Below are 18680 nucleotides of genomic sequence, written 5' to 3'. Positions count from 1 at the left end.
TAGCATAAAGAATTTGAACACTTTCCTTTCTTTGATTTGCTTAATCTGAGATATATATCTAGTGCTGCTTAAGTAGTAGTGATTTAAACTAATTCTATATCATTTAGTCTAACAAATGTTTATAAGTCATTCCCCAGAATATAAGGTAATGTTAAGTTGAGCACTTATTTTTCAGCAGAATACCTTAAATGATTTTCTACAGTATTTTCACTCTAATGTATTAACCAGGGAGCCCAAGGTAAGAAAATATACAGACACCTTAGAAACATGTATTAAGAAAGCTAGGTAGAAAAGAATATGTAAATGGATATCCTCTTTCATAACCTACTCAAAGTATATTTTCATGTCACAATAGAAATTGTTGACACTAGACCCAGATGGCTTATGCATGGGTGCTTCCCATTTCTCATTTCATTTCTGAGTTACAAACTTTTCTGACTTTATATTCTAACCTTTAATTTTTTTTCCATGTAGGAAACCTATGAAAATATCCCAGGTCAGTCAAAGATCACGTTCCTCTTACAAGCCATCAGAAATACAACAGCTGCTGAGGAGGTACTACCTTAATATTTGAGAATATTAAATTCTTACTAAACATTGATTAGGATGATTGTCAGGAGAGGATAATGAGAATTATTTATTATTACATTTTACTTAAACTTTGAACTTTTTGGCTAAGAGCTACCTACAAATTGTGATGTGAGTTTTTAAAGTACTACCTATTGTATGAGTATTTCCTTTTTTCCAAATAAGATGATATGTCTAGGGTAGGTAAAATTTAATGGCTTTATAAATAATTAAGTTTTAAAATTGAAGTGATTTCTAATCTATAAAAATTCTTTTCATTGAAGCTTCATTCTAAAGGAGGATATTCATTCAATATTTTAATGTTACAAATATTTTGAAATATATATTTTATCCATAAAAATTTATGATTATAATCCTGTCTAGATGAATCTTTAGCAAGATGGTTTGGAACAGAGACACTTTCTAGAATCTTGAAATTATGGGGGTTTTTTTTAGCAAGTTACCTAGTATGCTAAATTAATGTTTGCTTGAATTTTAAGTCTCCTTTTTCCTTATGATAAAACAAGGCTATTTAAGTATTAGGATTTTATAGTTTTCTTACTATTCTTCCTTTGCATTTAGTGTATTTGATTTTTTTCTTTATACAGGTAATACCCTGTAAATATTGAGTGTCATTGACTATCGCTTTACTTTGAAAAAAGGTGTTGAAGAACTCAACTCTAGAAAACTTATCTTGCCTATAAAGCATTGCATTTAGAGTTTATAGAATAAGATTTTGCCAAAAGTCACACTGTATATGCTTATAGTAATATTTGATGGAAATGGAGTTGTACTTAAACTTTTATGTTTCTCCTGATTTCTTCCACTCAGTTCACACTGGCAATTTCATATTGTCATAGCACTTAGAAAGCAGTATGACAATGCCCAAGTTTTTCTTTAAATAGATGACAAATGGTGTTTCTTTACCTTAGTAACATTTTAACTACTTTGAATTCTTTCTAGAGCATATATTAAATTTTTTAAGTTTGCTACCTACCATACATTGCACAACAAAAGGATTTCTTATTGAAAAGCACAAGAGAGACAACTGGCAAGTTTTTATTTGTATAGCTTACCTTTTTTTGTTGGTCACAGTCCCAAAGTATAGTGATAATAAGCAGTAATGATCTGAAAAAAATGAAAGCAGGAAAGATTTCGGTTTGATATTCTCAATGATTTATTGGTTTGAAAGGATAATATTTATTTATTTTGGTGTCAGGGATTTGATTCAGGGACACTTTACCGCTGAGCCACATCCCCAGCCCATTTTTAAATTTTGATTTTGAGACAGGGGCTCACTTAAGTTGCTGAGGCTGATTTTCAACTTAGAGATCCTTCTGCCTCAGCCTCCTCAGGAACATCTTGCCTCTGAACTACATCCTTGCCTTTTTTTTTTTTTAATTTGGAGAGGGTGGTCTTGCTAAATTGCCCAATCAAGCCTTCTGTTTGCAATCTTCCATTTGATAATCTCGGGGAATGTTATATAGAAAACTCCAAACTTAAATATATTTCATAGATTTAAAAATGGGAGCCGGGCACAGTGGCACATGCATATATTCCCAGTGATTCAGGAGGCTGAGATAGGAGAATCTCGAACAAAGCCAGTCTTAGCAACTTAGCAAAGCAAAGAATCATAAAGATAAATGGATTTCATAGCAGATTTTCTAAAACCCTAATGAAAAAGAGTGGTTATATAACAAGATAGTCTGAAAGCCTAAAGCTAAGGTAGGAAAAAATACTTTTTTGTTCTAGAATGAGAACCAGATAAAGAGTTAGGAAAGAGGGTTTACAGTTTAAGGTATTTCCCCTAAGTAATGTATTAAAAATATGAATTATAGAGTTTATCACAGCAAAATTGTTCCTACTGAATTCTAATGTGCTTAGGAGTTTTTCTCACTTGTAAGTAAAATGTCTTGTGGTATGGCATTTTCTATACATACTAATGTGATTTGAAAGAGTTTTATTATATGTTTTACTTTTTAAAAAACAAAGATGCTTTGTGAATAAATTATAAAAATAGGATAGTGAAATACATCAATGGTAGAGTGAATCTGTTGAAAATATTTTCTCTAGTAAGATATGAAGTTATAGCACTGTTATCTATTTAAAGGCTAGACAAATGGCTGCGGTTCTCCTAAGACGTCTTTTGTCCTCTGCATTTGATGAAGTCTATCCAACTCTTCCATCAGATGTTCAGACTGCCATCAAGAGCGAACTACTGATGATTATTCAGATGGAAACACAGTCTAGCATGAGGAAAAAAATTTGTGACATTGCTGCAGAATTGGCCAGGAATTTAATAGGTGTGTATGCAAGTACATGTATAATTATGTTACAGAGAAAAAGGAATATTACCTCCCTCCCTTTTTTTTCTTTTTTTTTTTTTTTTCCTCTATTGGAATCTTGGGGAAGAAGATTCTCAGTACAAGTATGGTTTATTCTATTCAAAATGAATATGATTATAGATTATTCAATTACAGCCAAAAATTATAGGTACTTAAAAAATCTAGTCCTGTTGGTATTACCTATTGGTATTTAACATCCATATGAAAATATAGTTTTGTAATTTGCTTGAAAGTTGCCAATTATATTTTCCTGTTTAATCTGTGAAGTTTTGGAAGCACAGGCTAACTCCTGGTATAAAGTACTTTGTAATTTAAGCTTACCAATTGGCAAAAGTTCAAGGCCAGTCTAGGCAACTTAATGAGACCCTGTCTCAAATTATGAAATTTTCAAAGGACCTATAAAATAATATTTTTTTAAAAAGGGCTGGGGATGTAGCTCAGTAATAGAGAACTTGCCCTAGCATATACAAGGCCCTGAGTTCAATCACCAGAATTATTAAAGAAAATAATTAATTTTTTAAAATTTGCCAATTGAAGTTGAAATCCGTGAACTCCAGGGGCTTTTGCAACTATATAAGTATAGTGATAAATCATATACATATGTACTACTATATATATTTTATGTGTGCATTCTGAGTACATGCTCTGTCACTAAGCTACACCCTCAACCCATACTTTTTTTTTTTGGTTTTGGGAATTGAACTTAGGGACACTCAACCACTAAGCCACATCCCCAACCATATTTTGTATTTTTCTTAGAGACAAGGTCTCACTGTTGCTTAGTGCTTCGCTATTGCCGAGACTAGCTTTGAACTCGCAATCCTCCTGCCTTAGCCTCCCAAGCTGCTGGGATCATATGCATGTGCCACTGCACCCGGCTGCATACATTAATTTTGAATAGGGATTCATAGTTGTGATTGCAAGCAGAATTCATCTACATGGCATTTTTAATAATTAAGAGGATTACCTCATGAAATAGGGGTTAAATAGGAGAATATTAGCCAGGCATGGTGGCGTACGCCTGTAATCCCAGCGGCTCAGGAAGTTGAGGCAGGAAGATCCAAAGTTCAAAGACATCCTCAGTAACTACTCTAAGCAGTCCAGTAAGACCCTGTCTGTAAATAATATGCAAATTAAGCCTGGGGATGTGGCTCAGTGGTTGAGTGCCCCTGAATTCAATCCCTAGAAACCACCGCCCCCCCTCCCCCCCCCAAAATATAACACTGTTGATTGTGCTTTGTGTACATTATGACACTAATTTTTTAATTTTGTCAAACAACTAGCAGATTATCATTTTTTCTGATATCTACAAATTTTTAGAAACCAGCAGGAAATACATTTTGGGTTTTTGTGGGGGATGTCCTGGGGATTAAACCCAGGAGTACTTTACCACCAAGCTACATCCCCAACCTGTTGTTAATTTGAGATAGGGTATAAGTTACTAAGGCTGACCTCAAATTTGTGATCCTCCTGTCTCAGTCTCCCAAGTTACTAGAATTACAGGAATGTGTCACTGCTGCTGGCTCAGATTTTTATTTTTCAAGTAAATAAATTCAAAATCCACTGAACTTTAATTTAGAATATTTTTAAATAGAGTAGATAATTCATTTTTCAGGTTTTAAATGTGTGGTGCACAGGTTTATAGGTGATTTCTTGTTCAAAATTGTTTAATAATGGAAACATTTTCAGATAATTTTTTTAAAAGCAAACATCTTTATCCCCTTTAAGGTATAATCTTTTATGTTTTATGCTGAAGGGGCAGTTTAAAGGGTATTTTATTAAGGCTAAGGATATAACTCAGTGGTAAAAGAAGGCTTGCCTAGCATGCCTGAGGGTCTGGAAATGGGGTATATTTTATTTTACTGTCTGATCAAATATCACACTGACAATCAGCTTTTGGGAGGGGGGTATTACCAAGGATTGAACACAAGGGCACTCTACAACTGATACTGTAGCCCTAGCCTATTTTATTTTTATTTTGAAAAGGGGTCTCACTAAGTTGCCTGGACTGGCTTTAAACTTGTGATCCTGTTACCTTAGTGTCTTGAGTCACTGGGATTATAGGTATGCACCAAGGACCCCCCCACACACACTTTTTTATTATTATTATTTTAAGAAATGGGGTCTTGTTATATTGTTCGGGCTGACTTGAATCTCCTAGTCAACCCTTAAGGTTTTTGTGACAATATAACTAATGAGTCTCATAAGTGGCACAATAGCTTTTGTGGTTCTACTCATTTTTATTACAAAGTATCACAAAAATTTAGATTTTTAACTCTTGTTAAAAAGTAAACATTGATACTATCCTATAGCACTTGAAAACTACAAACGTATGAACACCCTCTCTCAGTCCTGGGATTCTCAACTTAGTGAGACCCCCATCTCAAAATAAAAAGGGCCAGGGATGTAACTCAGTGTCCCTGCTTGTTCAATCCCTGGTACCAAAAATGAATAAATAAATATAAAATGTTACTCTGTGCTTTTGTAACCCATATACAGAAATTATAAACCTAATATTTTATACAAAAAAATACCTTTAATATTAAATTAATCTTTGACCATTGTTATGGTTAAAGAAAACAATTTTATTGGTATTTTTAAAAATACAGAACAAGTGACATACTATTACATATTTTGAATGAGGCTTATGAAATAAAGGGATTCATCATTAATATTTTGAAGTTTGGCTTCAAAATGGATTTTTTTTCCCTTTTAGATGAGGATGGCAACAACCAGTGGCCTGAAGGTTTGAAGTTCCTTTTCGATTCAGTAAGCTCTCAAAATATGGGACTGCGGGAAGCTGCCCTTCACATATTCTGGTATATCCATTGATCTTGTTTTATGTCTGTTATTGTCATTTTTAGCTTAATGTCATGAAAGTCCAAAACACATTTTAATTGATTGTTTTAGCCTAATTTTGGTTTGAGGACTTAGAATAAAAATTAGGTCTTCATATAAGCTTTGTATTTGAATTAAAAGCAACATTGGAGGTTGGGAATGAAGCTTTTCATTCACTCTGCAGTTTTCTTTTTTGTCTTAGGATCCCAGAATTTTTCTTGAATGGCTTTTTTTCCTTTATTTGGAGGTTAATACACTACCAATTGTAGCTTTTATAAAACCACTTTAATATTGGTATCTTGAAAAAGAAAATGAGAGTGCTAGTGAATTCCCAGTGTGTTTTCTGGGTCTTCTGTGATATTTTAACAAACTTCTGTGTGTGTGAACATGTGGTTTAAGTTTAGAATTAGGTGATTATTTTTTGTCCTACAGTGTTCCCATAGTTTTCTGCTGTTTAAAGTATGATTAGTGCCAGGTGCGGTGGTGCATGCCTGTAATCCCAACACCTCAAGGGTTTGAGGCAGGAGGATCCCAAGTTCAAAGCCAGCCTTAGCAAAAGCAGGGCATAAGCAACTTGGTGAGACCCGGTCTCTGAATAATATACAAAGTAGGACTGGATGTGGCTGAGTGGTCAAGTGCCCCTGAGTTCAATCCACGGTACCGCCCCCACCAAAATGATTAGTATATGTTAGATTTGTAACTTTCAGGTGAGCCATTACATGTATAGTTTTTAGTCATCATTTTCTACTTCAGTTGTCAAGTGTATATTATTTTGTATATTATTTAGAGAAGTTTGTTAAAATATCACAATATTTTGCTTATTTAAGTAATTCAGATTATAGAAAGAATGAAAAGCATTCAATTGACTTGTTTACTACATTTAAAAGTAAAATAGATCTTGAATTCCCTGGGTCACTAAGACTAGGAACAGATGGTCAGAAAGCATGATTACTATAGTTACCATCTGAAACCTTTTGCTCTTGTCCCATCCTATGCTTCAGGTCAGTTTCCAGCTGCGACATAGTGGTAAAGATAAAGCATGGGCTGAAAATAGGCTGCTGAGTAATCTGTATGCCCAGTTCAAGCTTTTGCTGTGTTTGCTTCCATTCACTCAACCCAGAAAGAGAATTCCTTAGAGCACGTGTATACATTTGGCCTAAACATTAATGCATGTTTTGAGCCAGGTGAACAGTTCATTAGAGACTCTTACTCACACTTTACAAGGATAAAATGTAATTTTAAAGAGTATTTTTGGATCATTTCTCAGGAACTTCCCTGGAATTTTTGGGAACCAGCAGCAGCACTATTTAGACGTCATCAAACGGATGTTAGTTCAGTGTATGCAAGATCAGGAACATCCATCGGTAAATGATTTCAATTCCATTACTTAACATCTAAGTTAATCCACCTTGTGAAATTATGTATTAGAAGATTGTAAGTGCTAGTTTTACTGAAAATTTCATCCTGAGCTTAAAAAAAAAAAAAACTTGACCTTGAATATATCAAAAAAGTTTCTCATGTTTGTCCTCTTTTACTCTCTTCATTTTAGATCAGGACATTATCTGCTAGAGCTACTGCTGCGTTCATACTTGCAAATGAGCATAATGTTGCTCTGTTCAAACATTTTGCAGATTTGTTACCCGGATTCTTACAGGTAAAAAACAAATAGTATAGAATAAATAATAATTACATTCCATATTGATATTCATTACTTTCAAGTTTTCTTCAGGGTTTTGAGGTATATTTGTTCATTTATTAAGTAAATATTCATTGCCTATTATATGCTCATACAAGTCTTACAGTGTAGTAAGTGGTAGTATCACAAATCAAACTACAGGATCGTAACACTGGTCCCTATAAGAGTACATTGTAAATTAAGTAGTTTGTTATTAAAACTACATTATTAGTACTCAAGGACAAGTTAATGTTTTAAGGATACCTTCCTGCCTAAATCAGCAAAATAATGTTGGATAAGGTAGAGTAGTGATTCTTAACTTTTCAAAACTCCAAACTGTGTTGTTTTGACAGATTTTTGCTACTTCCCATATTTTATCCTAAAATGAAACGCATAAGAAGTAAACTCATATATATTTTTAAATACCAATATATGGCTAAAATTAAATACAAGGAAATAAAAAGTAATGTATAATAAAATGGTGTACTTTTCTAGATATAAAATGCTGAAACATTACTAAAATTCAAAGGTGGAGTAAGTGATTTCTAAGTGATATATACAAATGCAGTAGCTAAACGGGCAGTATCATTAGTAAGTCAAATACCATGCAATACTGCTCTATTTTATATATATATATACACACACACACACACACATATATGTGTGTGTGTGTGTATATATTTATAGTTCTTAATGGACATAATACCTTTATTTTATTTAGATATTTTTTTAATATGCTGAGGATTGAACCCAATGCCTCATATGCTAGGCAAGCACTCTACTACTGAGCTACAACCCCAGCCCCTACTCTTACTAGTTTCTTTTTCTTTTTTTCTTTTTGTTGTTTGTTATTTGTTTCTAAGACATAAGCATTTTCTTAAACCACAAGTCATTTTACATTTGGTAACGGACCGAAATTGTACATTTAGACAATTGGTAATAAGAAGCTGTAATAGGGCTCCAAAAGAGGCTGCCTTGGCTAAAAAAGCACAGGCTCTTGACCTAGACTAAAACATAAAACACCACATGCTCTGGGTCAACGTAAGCTGGAGAAAGCTTGCCATCTCTATCTTCATTTTTTTCTGTCTGCACATAGTAGGCAGTGTTCATGTAAAAACTAGCAGTGCAGCCAATGTTTGTCAGCCCTAAATATACCCAATCTCTGTCCTCCCCTTGAAGACTGAGGCTGCATTTGGAGCAGCCTGTTGAAGACCCCTGTAGTCATCCTGGGATTACATTCTAGGATTATAAGTGAGAAAAACAGGGAAGGGAGGGAGGAGAAAGGGAGCAGTCAGATGGACATAGGGAGAGGGAAACAGACACACTCTGAGCAGAAAATGAAAATTGTCCCCATGGAGTCATGAAGACTTCTCTGAAGCTGTCTCCCAGACACTTTAAAGAGAGACCAAACTGAGGGGATTATCAATGAGACCACAGTCTGAGCAAGAGCACTTAATGGTGTTCGCAGTCTGGTGTTGTGGTTCAGTGGTAGAGCACTTACCTAGTATGCATGAGACACTGGGTTCAATCCCAGCACCACATAAAAAACAAAACAAAAAATCTAAATAAACAAAATAAAGGTATTTATTTACTTATGGGGGGGGTAGCCAGGGATTGAACTCAGGGGCACTCACCCACTGAGCCACATCCCCCAGCCCTATTTTGTATTTTATTTAGAGACAGGGTCTGACTGAGTTGCTTGTGTCTCACAAAACTGATGCTGGCTTTTCGATCCTCCTACCTCAGCCTCCCGAGAGCCACTGGGATGACAGGCATATGCCACTGTACCCAGTCATTTATTTATTTTCAGTCTGACTTCAAGGTATACACAAGGCATACACTGCCAGGTGTAGGAGGGACATACACAATAATAACAGTTAAATCTTTCAGAAAGCATAAACAAGCTAGTGTTCAACTAGTTAAATAAACTCAAAATACGTACATGAAAACCAGACAGAATTAAAATGAAAGATGGACAAATCAATTATGGCACTCATTCCTTAGCAGCTGATGAAATAGGCAATAAATAAATAGAAACAAAGGACAGTGGAAGCTACATCATGAACAACCTTCACCTAATGGGCATGTTCTGAACACTGCAATGCCACAACTACACATGCATACACTCCATGCATACACAGTATGCATTCTTTTGGAGTGAATATGAAATGTTTACCAAAGTTGACCATAAAAGGGAACATAAACCAAATCTCAACAAAGTCTAAAGGATGAAATCATACCACATGCCTTCTCTGAATACCATGAAAGTAAGCTAGAGGTCAGGCATGGTGGCCCCTGCCTGTCTTGGGAGGCTGAGGTGAGCAGAAGCATCCCAAGTTCAAAGCCAGCTTCAGCAATTTAGTGAGATCCTTATTAACTGATCAAGGCACTGTGTCAAAAATTAATAATAGCAGCAGTAGTAGTAAGTAGAATACTAGTAGTAGTGGTAATAGAATAAAAATAAAATAAAAAGGGCTGGTTTCAATCTCCAGCACCCAAAAAGAAAACAGAAAAAAAAAATAAAGAATTGCATAACAATCAATATTGTTATTAGGCAAAGAAGCACATTTGTGTTCAACTGAGCAGAGTTTGTGTCAGCTGAGCAGAGCGGCACACATCTGTACACTTGACAGCCCATTATCTTCAGAAACCGAAGCCACAGGATCCCAAGTTCAAGGCAAGCCTGGGTAACCCAGCAAGAGACCCCTTTTCCAAAACAAAACCAAAAAAAACAACAATGTCCGTGGGTGTTGTTGGGTCATCCAGTGCCCTTGAGTTCATCCACCCCCAACACTGTAAAAACAGATGAACCTTTAAATAATAAAGAAAAACAGAATAAGGGGAGGCAAAGGAAAAAAACCCTACTCTTACTATTGATTATGTGAAGTAATGAAGTTCTAGATTTCTGAAACAAAGTATCCATTCTGCAGTGCCACAGTTTATACAGTAGTTACATTGGGGAGAGGTGTTAACTATATAGTCAGCCCTCTGTATCCTCAGGTTATTGGTTCCAGCCCCTTTGCCAATACCAAAATCTAAATGCCCAAGTCCCTTATATAAAATCACAGTATTTGTATGTACCTACGCATATCCTCTTACATACTTCAAGTCTTCTTTGTTACTTAGAATACCTAATAAGGGATAAATGCTTATACATAGGTGTTATGCTCTATTGATTTAGAAAATAATAACAAGGAAAAAGTTATACAAGTTCAGTACAAATGTGAATTTTTTCCATGTATGTTTGATCCTTGTTTGGTTCAGTGTACAAATAGTCAACTGTACATTAAAACCAGGCAAAAAATGATCTGTGACTTTAAGAATTTCTAGATTCAGATCATAGTTTATCATTTTTATAAATATTTGACATTTGTGGTCATGTGAGTTGCATGATGAAAAGATTGTATGAATCCCTGTAAGCTTTTGTGTCATAGGATATCAAGTATCCCTGGCCTTTTCTCATCATTAGCTCTGTTTAGAACCACTACATTAGGATGTAAGGCATCAGATGATTTTCGTGTGATAAAAAGATACTAATAGAATTTATTGACTTTTCTCCCCAGGTTGTCGTACTGAAAAGATATTTTAAGTCTATTATAAAACTTTAGTGTAATATGCTATCGGGCTGGGGATGTGGCTCAAGTGGTAGCGTGCTCGCCTGGCATGCGTGCGGCCCGGGTTCAATCCTCAGCACCACATACAAAACAAAGGTGTTGTGTCCGCTGATAACTAAAAAATAAATATTAAAAAAAATTCTCTCTCTCTCTCTCTCTCCCCCTCTCTCACTCTCTCTTAAAAAAAAAAAAAATGCCCAAGTACCACAGAGACCAAACTCAGTATCAATGAAAAATAAAATGGGTAATGTTGAACACTTTAATGCATATCATAGGATCTAGTATTTACTGTATGTATGAAAAAGACTGGGACATGAATATAGAAAGACAGAATAAAGAGATATTTGGTTATTAAAAAAAAAAAATTCCCTAACAGCCTTCAGTCTTTGTTGTATTTTTTAACTCCCACATATAAGTGAGAACATGCAGTGTTTGTCTTGTTCACCTATTTTAATTTAATATAATATTTTTCATCAGTGTTACTGCAGATGATAGAAATTCTTTTTTATGACTGAATAATGTTTCATTGTGTGTATATATAACACATTTTCTTTATCCATTCATCTGTCAGTGGACACCTAGGTTGATTCTTTGCTATTACAAATGATGTTGTAATTCACAAGTGCAGATGTGTCTTCAACATACTGATTTTAATTCCTTTGTGTATATATACACACAGGATAATTGGAATGCTGGATTATATAGTAGTTCTATTTCTAGTTTTTGAAGAACCTCTATACAGTTTCCCATAAATGGCTATACTAACTTATAGTTCCCCTTTTTCCACATCCTCACCAGATTTATTATTTTTTCACTTTGATAATAGCCAGTTTATATGGGTTGATATGATATTTTATTGCAGCTTTGATTTGTATTTCCTCTAGCTCAGATTTAAATGTTTTTGTATTTCTAGTTAACAGTCCTCAAAACAAGGGTGTGTATGTGTAGAACATTTGCCTAATATAGATTGTTAAATTATTTGGTGGGGGAAAAGGTTTAGTAATATTATTCTGCTATTGGCTGTCTTTGGGGGACATTTTGGTTAAGTAGGCATAAAATGAGTCTTGAACAGAGACTTTTTTCTGTTTTATCTTTTCTAGGCTGTAAATGATTCGTGCTACCAGAATGATGATTCAGTCTTAAAGTCTCTTGTTGAGATTGCAGATACTGTTCCAAAGTATTTGCGTCCTCACTTGGAAGCAACTCTACAACTAAGTCTAAAGGTAAATTAAACAGTTCAGTAAATATTGTGCTTATTATTTTCAAGTAACAACCTAAACTATTAAATGTATTCAAATACGTCTTCTTTGTAGTTGTGTGGAGACACAAGCCTCAACAACATGCAGCGCCAGCTTGCCCTTGAAGTGATCGTGACACTCTCAGAGACTGCAGCTGCTATGTTAAGAAAACATACTAATATTGTTGCTCAGACAAGTAAGTCAGAGGTCTTCAAACAGTTTGTGTGTAATGTGGCGAAATTGTTGGATTAATGTACTAAGGATTGTGTGATTTCTCAGATTTATTTGAGAATATAATGGATGTCTTTTAAAAATCAGATGAACCTAGGGAAATGGATCTTTATATGTGTATGCATGGACCCACTGTTGTGGCTATTTTTTTAAAGACTGCAGACCCATAGAAAGCCTACTAAGTAAAATTGTTATAGTGAACAATGTGATAGACTACCATTTATATGTTAAAATATTGAACAAAGTCAATAGAATTAAAAGTAATCAGAGAATATCTAGACATCTAATAGAAAGCTGAAAACTGAGATAACTTAATTGTGGTATTTAAAGTGAAGATAAGATTAGAATACAAATCTAACACTGATCAGAGCTCTCTTTATTATGTTGGCTTTGTTTTATACTCTTTGGCGGAGAAATTTACATGACTGTTGTACTGTGGAAATACTATGTTTATTGTGCCTAGGATACAGATTCACAAAATGAACTGATGGTTTCTGACCTAGCTATTTCTGTGCTAATTGGTATCTGAACCATTAGTTTAGAAAATACATCACCAAGGTTGTTTTTTGTTTTGGTTTTTTGGTTTTTGTAGTGGCACCTACCTTTTATTTTACAAAGAAGTAGCGATTAGAATTTTAGAAACTTTCCCATTAAAGATAGGAACAGAAAAGTATTCCCACTATCACTGTTTCTGTTATGCTGACAGTTCCGGACATTGTCAAGATAACGTAAGTAGGGCTAGGGCTGTAGCTCAGTGGCAGAGTGCTTGCCTAGCATGTGTGAGGTACTGGGTTTGATCTTTAGCACCACATGAAAATAAATAAAGGCATTCTGTCCATCAACAACTACAAAAAAAATTATAAGTATTGGCAAAAAAAGATAAATATTGTTTCTTTGTAGTCTGTGTGCTTGTCTACAAAAAAATAAAATAAAATTGTTAGAACTGATTATTTTAAAGTTGAGCTGGGGCTATAGTTCTGTGGTTAGGGTGCTTGCCTGGAATGGACAAGGCCCTAGGTTCAATTCCTAGGTTCAATTCTCAGGACCTCAAGAAAACAACAAAACCAAAAATAATAGTGTGCATATGAACTAATAAGAATCACTTAGAAAATTTACTAAGAAAGATCACGTAGTGTAGGCATGACTTGCTAATACCTAAGAATAAATTAAAAAGTGTAAGACCTTTGTGGAAAAAAAAATCAAGTGACATTAAAAGACTAATAGAACTAAACATCAGTTTTCCTCAGTCACCCTATAAATCCAATATTATTTTAGTCAAAATCCTAATAAAGTTGACCTTAAGATTTTTGTGAAAGAATATAGTTCCCAGAGCAGCGAAGTTGATTTTTTTAATTAATTTGTTCTCATGTTGTCATGCATGACAGCAGAATGCATTTCAATTCATAAGCAAAGCTGATTTTGATGAAAGTATTTGAGCTCTTGCCTTATCACGTCTTAAGAATTTAGAATTCATTGATAGTACTGATACAGACAGTGGAAATGAACAGAGTAGAGAGAGTAGGAGCAAATCATGCACATGGAAACAAAGTTGAATTAAAAGGAAATTCACCAAATATGGTTGGGATAAGTAGTTATTTTTAGTAAGAAAAAATATCCCAATTCCAGATAACATAATAATTTGGGGTAGATGAAAAGCCTCAATATTACTGGTACATTTCACAAGTAAAGTCTAATAATGAAGAACTATTTTTTTTAAGACTGAGTCACAATCCATAGATACAAAAATTGATATAAAACAAATTTTTTGGATTAGGTCAATACATGCTACATGAAAATAAAAACCCACAAACTGGGAGAAAATAATACAGTGTGCACAGTCAACAAAGTTTTGGTATATTGAAAATAGATAAAGGCTAAGAAGAGGAAATTCACAAAAGATAACTCTGACATAGTTAATGAGCACTGTTGCGCCCCAATTGAACAAGTATAGTTGTGGAGTACAACTTGTCAAGTGTTGAAAGGTGTGGAGCCAACAGGGCTCTTACTCTCTAGCTCCAGGGCACTTCACACATTTTTGTGAAATAAGACAGGCCCTCTCTTCATCTGATAAACAGTGGAAGTTTATGCAAGTACTGTGGAAAGCAGTTTGATTTTTCGTACTATTGAAGATATTTGTAACAACTTCGTATTTAGATTCATAACTTGTCAAGGAGGAGATATACGTAATAATCTCATCAAATTAAATTTTCCAAGTGGGAGGAAAACTGGAAACAAAATGTTCAGCAGGACAATAGGTAGTTTGTTGGTATAATGGAATTCTGTGAAATCCATGATTGTTGAAAAACAGATTTCCAAAAAGTACAAACATGAAGCCATTTATCATATTTTTTAAAATAGAAGAGTACTATAATTTTATGTATAGATTCAAGTATAAAAATTAGGAATGAAACATTCATTTTGTTATGGGATATGAGAGACTGCAGTAGAAAGTTCAGAAGAAATTTGACTGTTTTCCCTAATCCATTATGTCCCATTTAATCTATAGAATGCCTATAAAAACTTAAATGGAGCAATTTTTTTTAAAGATTTCTTAAAAATTTTTCATAGGTTTCTATTAGGTGTTCTTTATATAGGATAATGGGACATAATTGGTTAATCTTGACTTTTAAAAATATTTTTAAATGTCGTTTTTGTTACTTTAAAGGAAAAAAATAAGATCCAAAGCAATTATCACAAGAAGTTAACTTTTTGGGGAACAGACAAATATAGTTGTCTCAGTATCTGGGGACAATTAATACTAGGACCTCTTGTAGATACCAAATTTCATAATGCTGAAATCTCTTATAAAATGGCATAATAACTACATGTAACCTCGTATCCTTTCACTTTTAGCCTTTTTTAGATTACTTATACCTAATGTAATAAAAACGTTATGTAAATTGTTGTTAAAATGTATTGTTCAAGGAATATGACAAGTGGTACAAATTTTAGTACAGGCAGTCCCCCCATCAGCCCTGAATATTTTTTATCTGAGTTTGGTTAAAACCCACTGATGAAGAACCTGTGGATACAGAGGGCCTATTATATTTGTTTTGTCTTACTCTTCTTAAAGGCAAAGTAAAACTTAAGTTAAAATTCTTATTTATAAATGATGATATTGGCAAAGTAATAAAAGCCAGTCTTCAGGAATGAAATAATTCTTCACTTTAGTTCCTCAGATGTTAGCAATGATGGTTGATCTCGAAGAAGATGAGGACTGGGCAAATGCTGATGAACTAGAAGATGATGATTTTGATAGGTAATCACATCGATTACTGGCGGAGCTGGGTCTAGGGTGGTAGTGAGAGCTTTGGGGCTACCACTGGATGCTGTTAAACTTCTAAATTTGGAATATGGGACACTTTGCCTTTCTGTTGTATGCATTTCTGAATAACATTTTCCAAATTGTATTTTATTTATTTTTCTTAATGTAATTTGAAGTTAATGTTTAATGAAAGTTCTTAAGACATGGTTTCTTTTAATTGTAAATAGTACATAAAACTGTATTCTATAAATAATCAGGAAAGCTACCTATAACAACAAAGAGAGTTATCTTTTTTGAAAAAACTAGAAACGCAAAATGCACCACATGTGCACTGAGTGACAGTAATACTGTGTGGTACTGGCATGTTTTAGCTTAGGTAGGTCCCATGAATCTAAATTCCTATGGAAAAGTGAACCAAAATCTGTATTTCCTGTGCATTACTGATGATGATACCTGACATATGAAAAAGCACTTCAAATTCTGTTGTTTTAATTTCTTTTTTTGGAGGGAGTACTTACTGGGGGTTGAACCCTAGAAACCTTTACCACTGAGCTACATCCCCATCCCTTTTTATTATTTGAGACAGGTCTTCCTTAATCCCTGAGGCTGATCTTAAACGCTCGTGATCTTCCTTCCTAACCCTCCTGAATTGCCTACCACTTGATTTTTTTCAGTAGTCCCTAACCTGTATTATAGATGGCAGAAATCAAAGAGTGAAGATGTGTTATTTGTCAGGGTTACATAGCCAGTTAGCAAGCTGAGGTTTAATATTAGTTTTCTTCGTGTTCTTCCTAGTGCATCATTCTACTACCTTTCTTATAAAGAACTTGAATTATTTTCCCAAAAGACTGGTACATGATAAGCTGCTAAATTAACCAAGATAAAAATTTTTAAAAATATTTGGCTTGCAGAATATTTGCTGCATTTTTCCCACTTTTTATTGGTACATTATAGTTGTACATACTAATGGAACTTGCTTTTACATATTCATACATGCACACGATACAACAATATGCATGCTGCATTTTTGAGGCTTAATCACATTGTTGAACTCAAGACTAATTTCTGGCTTCAGTACTGTTTTGAAGTGTATGAAAGTAAACCTTCATTAGGCTAAAGAGAAGACAGGTTAAATATTTTCCTTCTCTGGTTCAATTACCATAACATGCTGCTACCTGTCCTCTAATTTGCCTTGTAAATGATATTTAAATTTACATTAAGCTTACAAAATGTTTTTCTGGATTTAATGGATAAGATTTTCTTATCTGTGAATAAGCAGATCATAAATATATTTTCAAAATAAAAAATTTTAGGTCCAAAGTCCTATTGTAAAGATTATTTTATATAATAAAAACTTTTATTATTTATAATTTTATCTTTGTAGTTTTGTCTTCACAGAACAATTAAAGATTATGCATATGACAAAATACTATTAGTCTTGGCAGCTGTGAGCAGAATAAATGTACAAATGTTTCTGTGCCTTGATCTTTTCAGTGAAAACAGTTGCACCTGTGCATAGTTTTGGCAGTGCACTTTGTATTCCTTTAAAGATGAGTAATAAGTTAATATTGGGAGGTGGACAATCCTGTGTTTGAAGGATATCTTTAGGAAGGGAGATACACAAGGTTCATTAACCTCCCACTTTTATCTCTGAATTCTGAAAAAGATTCAGACAGGATTTTGGTGGGGGGGAGGCTAAGTGGGATTGAACCCAGGGACACTTAACCACTGAGCCACATCTCTAGCCCTTTTTATTTGTTTTTTTGAGACAGGGTCTCACTCAGTTGCTTAGAGCCTTCATAATTGTTGAGGCTGACTTTGAACTGCCTCTGCCTGCCAAACAGGTGTGCTGTTGTACCCAGCAAAACAGAAGACTTTTATTAAAAAGTATCATGGTAGAGCATGATAAAAGTTTTTATTTATGCTTGCCCCCTCCTCTTTTTTTTTTTTTTTTAAGCTGTAGGGTTTCTAATATTCAACTTCAATATCACATGCAAAAGACTGCTTGAATTCTTTCTCAGTCCCAGTTTAAAAACATGGATAGAAGTATGTACAGTACAACATTTTTTGTGTGTCTTTGATTACATTATTTTGTTTGTGTATCTAGCAATGCAGTTGCTGGCGAGAGCGCTTTAGACCGGATGGCTTGTGGACTTGGTGGAAAGCTTGTTCTGCCAATGATCAAGGAACACATTATGCAAATGCTTCAGAACCGTAAGCTAACTGCTTCAAATGCTACCATAGTAGAATGAGTCTTTCTAAATGTTAAATTCTTAACAAATGGCGTTTGTGGAATATTTAACCTAATTCTCGTATTCTACTGATGAAATTTTTATTTAGTCATTTTTGGGAACATTCAGTCACTAGCTAAAGAATATTTTTCTCAGTACTGAAACAATTATTCAGTTTTCTCTTCACAAAATTGGCATCAGTGTTTAGAAAAAAGTATGTAAAATCTAAAGGAAATTATGGTTAACTCTGTAGTCAGAAATATTTAGGTTATTTACATGTAATACTGTGTTAGTTGTCAGCCCTTATACCTGTAGTTTTTATTAATACCAAAGATAAGTGTATGTTTTATTTTAATTTGTGGGGTTGTTTTTAATTGCAAAGTTAACCTGCATGATGTATTTTAATTTAAGTCCTTTACTTCATATTCAGAAATGACCATTGTTGTCAGTTCTCTGAGACTTCTGATTTCATTTATTCATGTGTGTGATGTTTTTAATGTAAATATATAATATGGATACAGAGTACTTAACTAAACTTTTGTTCAACATTTTATCATATCACCATGTAACAGTCTGCCTCATTTTTTTAATAGTCACATAGCATTCAACAATCCCTTTCAAATATGAATAGATTTGTTGATTATAAATAAAGCTTATGCCAACATTTTTCTACAGA

General features: G+C 34.0%; 1 protein-coding gene across 1 annotated transcript in view; it reads left to right on the top strand.

Moving 5' to 3' along the window:
* Positions 1-474: 474 nt before the first annotated feature.
* Positions 475-18680, top strand: part of Ipo5 (importin 5) — a 35238-nt gene continuing 17032 nt past the window's right edge. Inside the window, exons 1-9 of the mRNA XM_048800998.1 lie at positions 475-555; positions 2678-2870; positions 5629-5731; positions 7018-7114; positions 7300-7404; positions 12140-12262; positions 12353-12473; positions 15680-15767; positions 17881-17987. Of these exons, the coding sequence (XP_048656955.1) occupies positions 2687-2870; positions 5629-5731; positions 7018-7114; positions 7300-7404; positions 12140-12262; positions 12353-12473; positions 15680-15767; positions 17881-17987 (928 nt within the window). The 5' untranslated portion in view covers positions 475-555; positions 2678-2686. The remainder of the gene's footprint in view (positions 556-2677; positions 2871-5628; positions 5732-7017; positions 7115-7299; positions 7405-12139; positions 12263-12352; positions 12474-15679; positions 15768-17880; positions 17988-18680) is intronic.

This window comes from Marmota marmota, unplaced genomic scaffold, assembly GCF_001458135.2.
Source record: "Marmota marmota marmota unplaced genomic scaffold, marMar, whole genome shotgun sequence".
Taxonomy (NCBI): Eukaryota; Metazoa; Chordata; class Mammalia; order Rodentia; family Sciuridae; genus Marmota; species Marmota marmota.
This window is presented reverse-complemented; position numbering and strand designations above follow the sequence as displayed.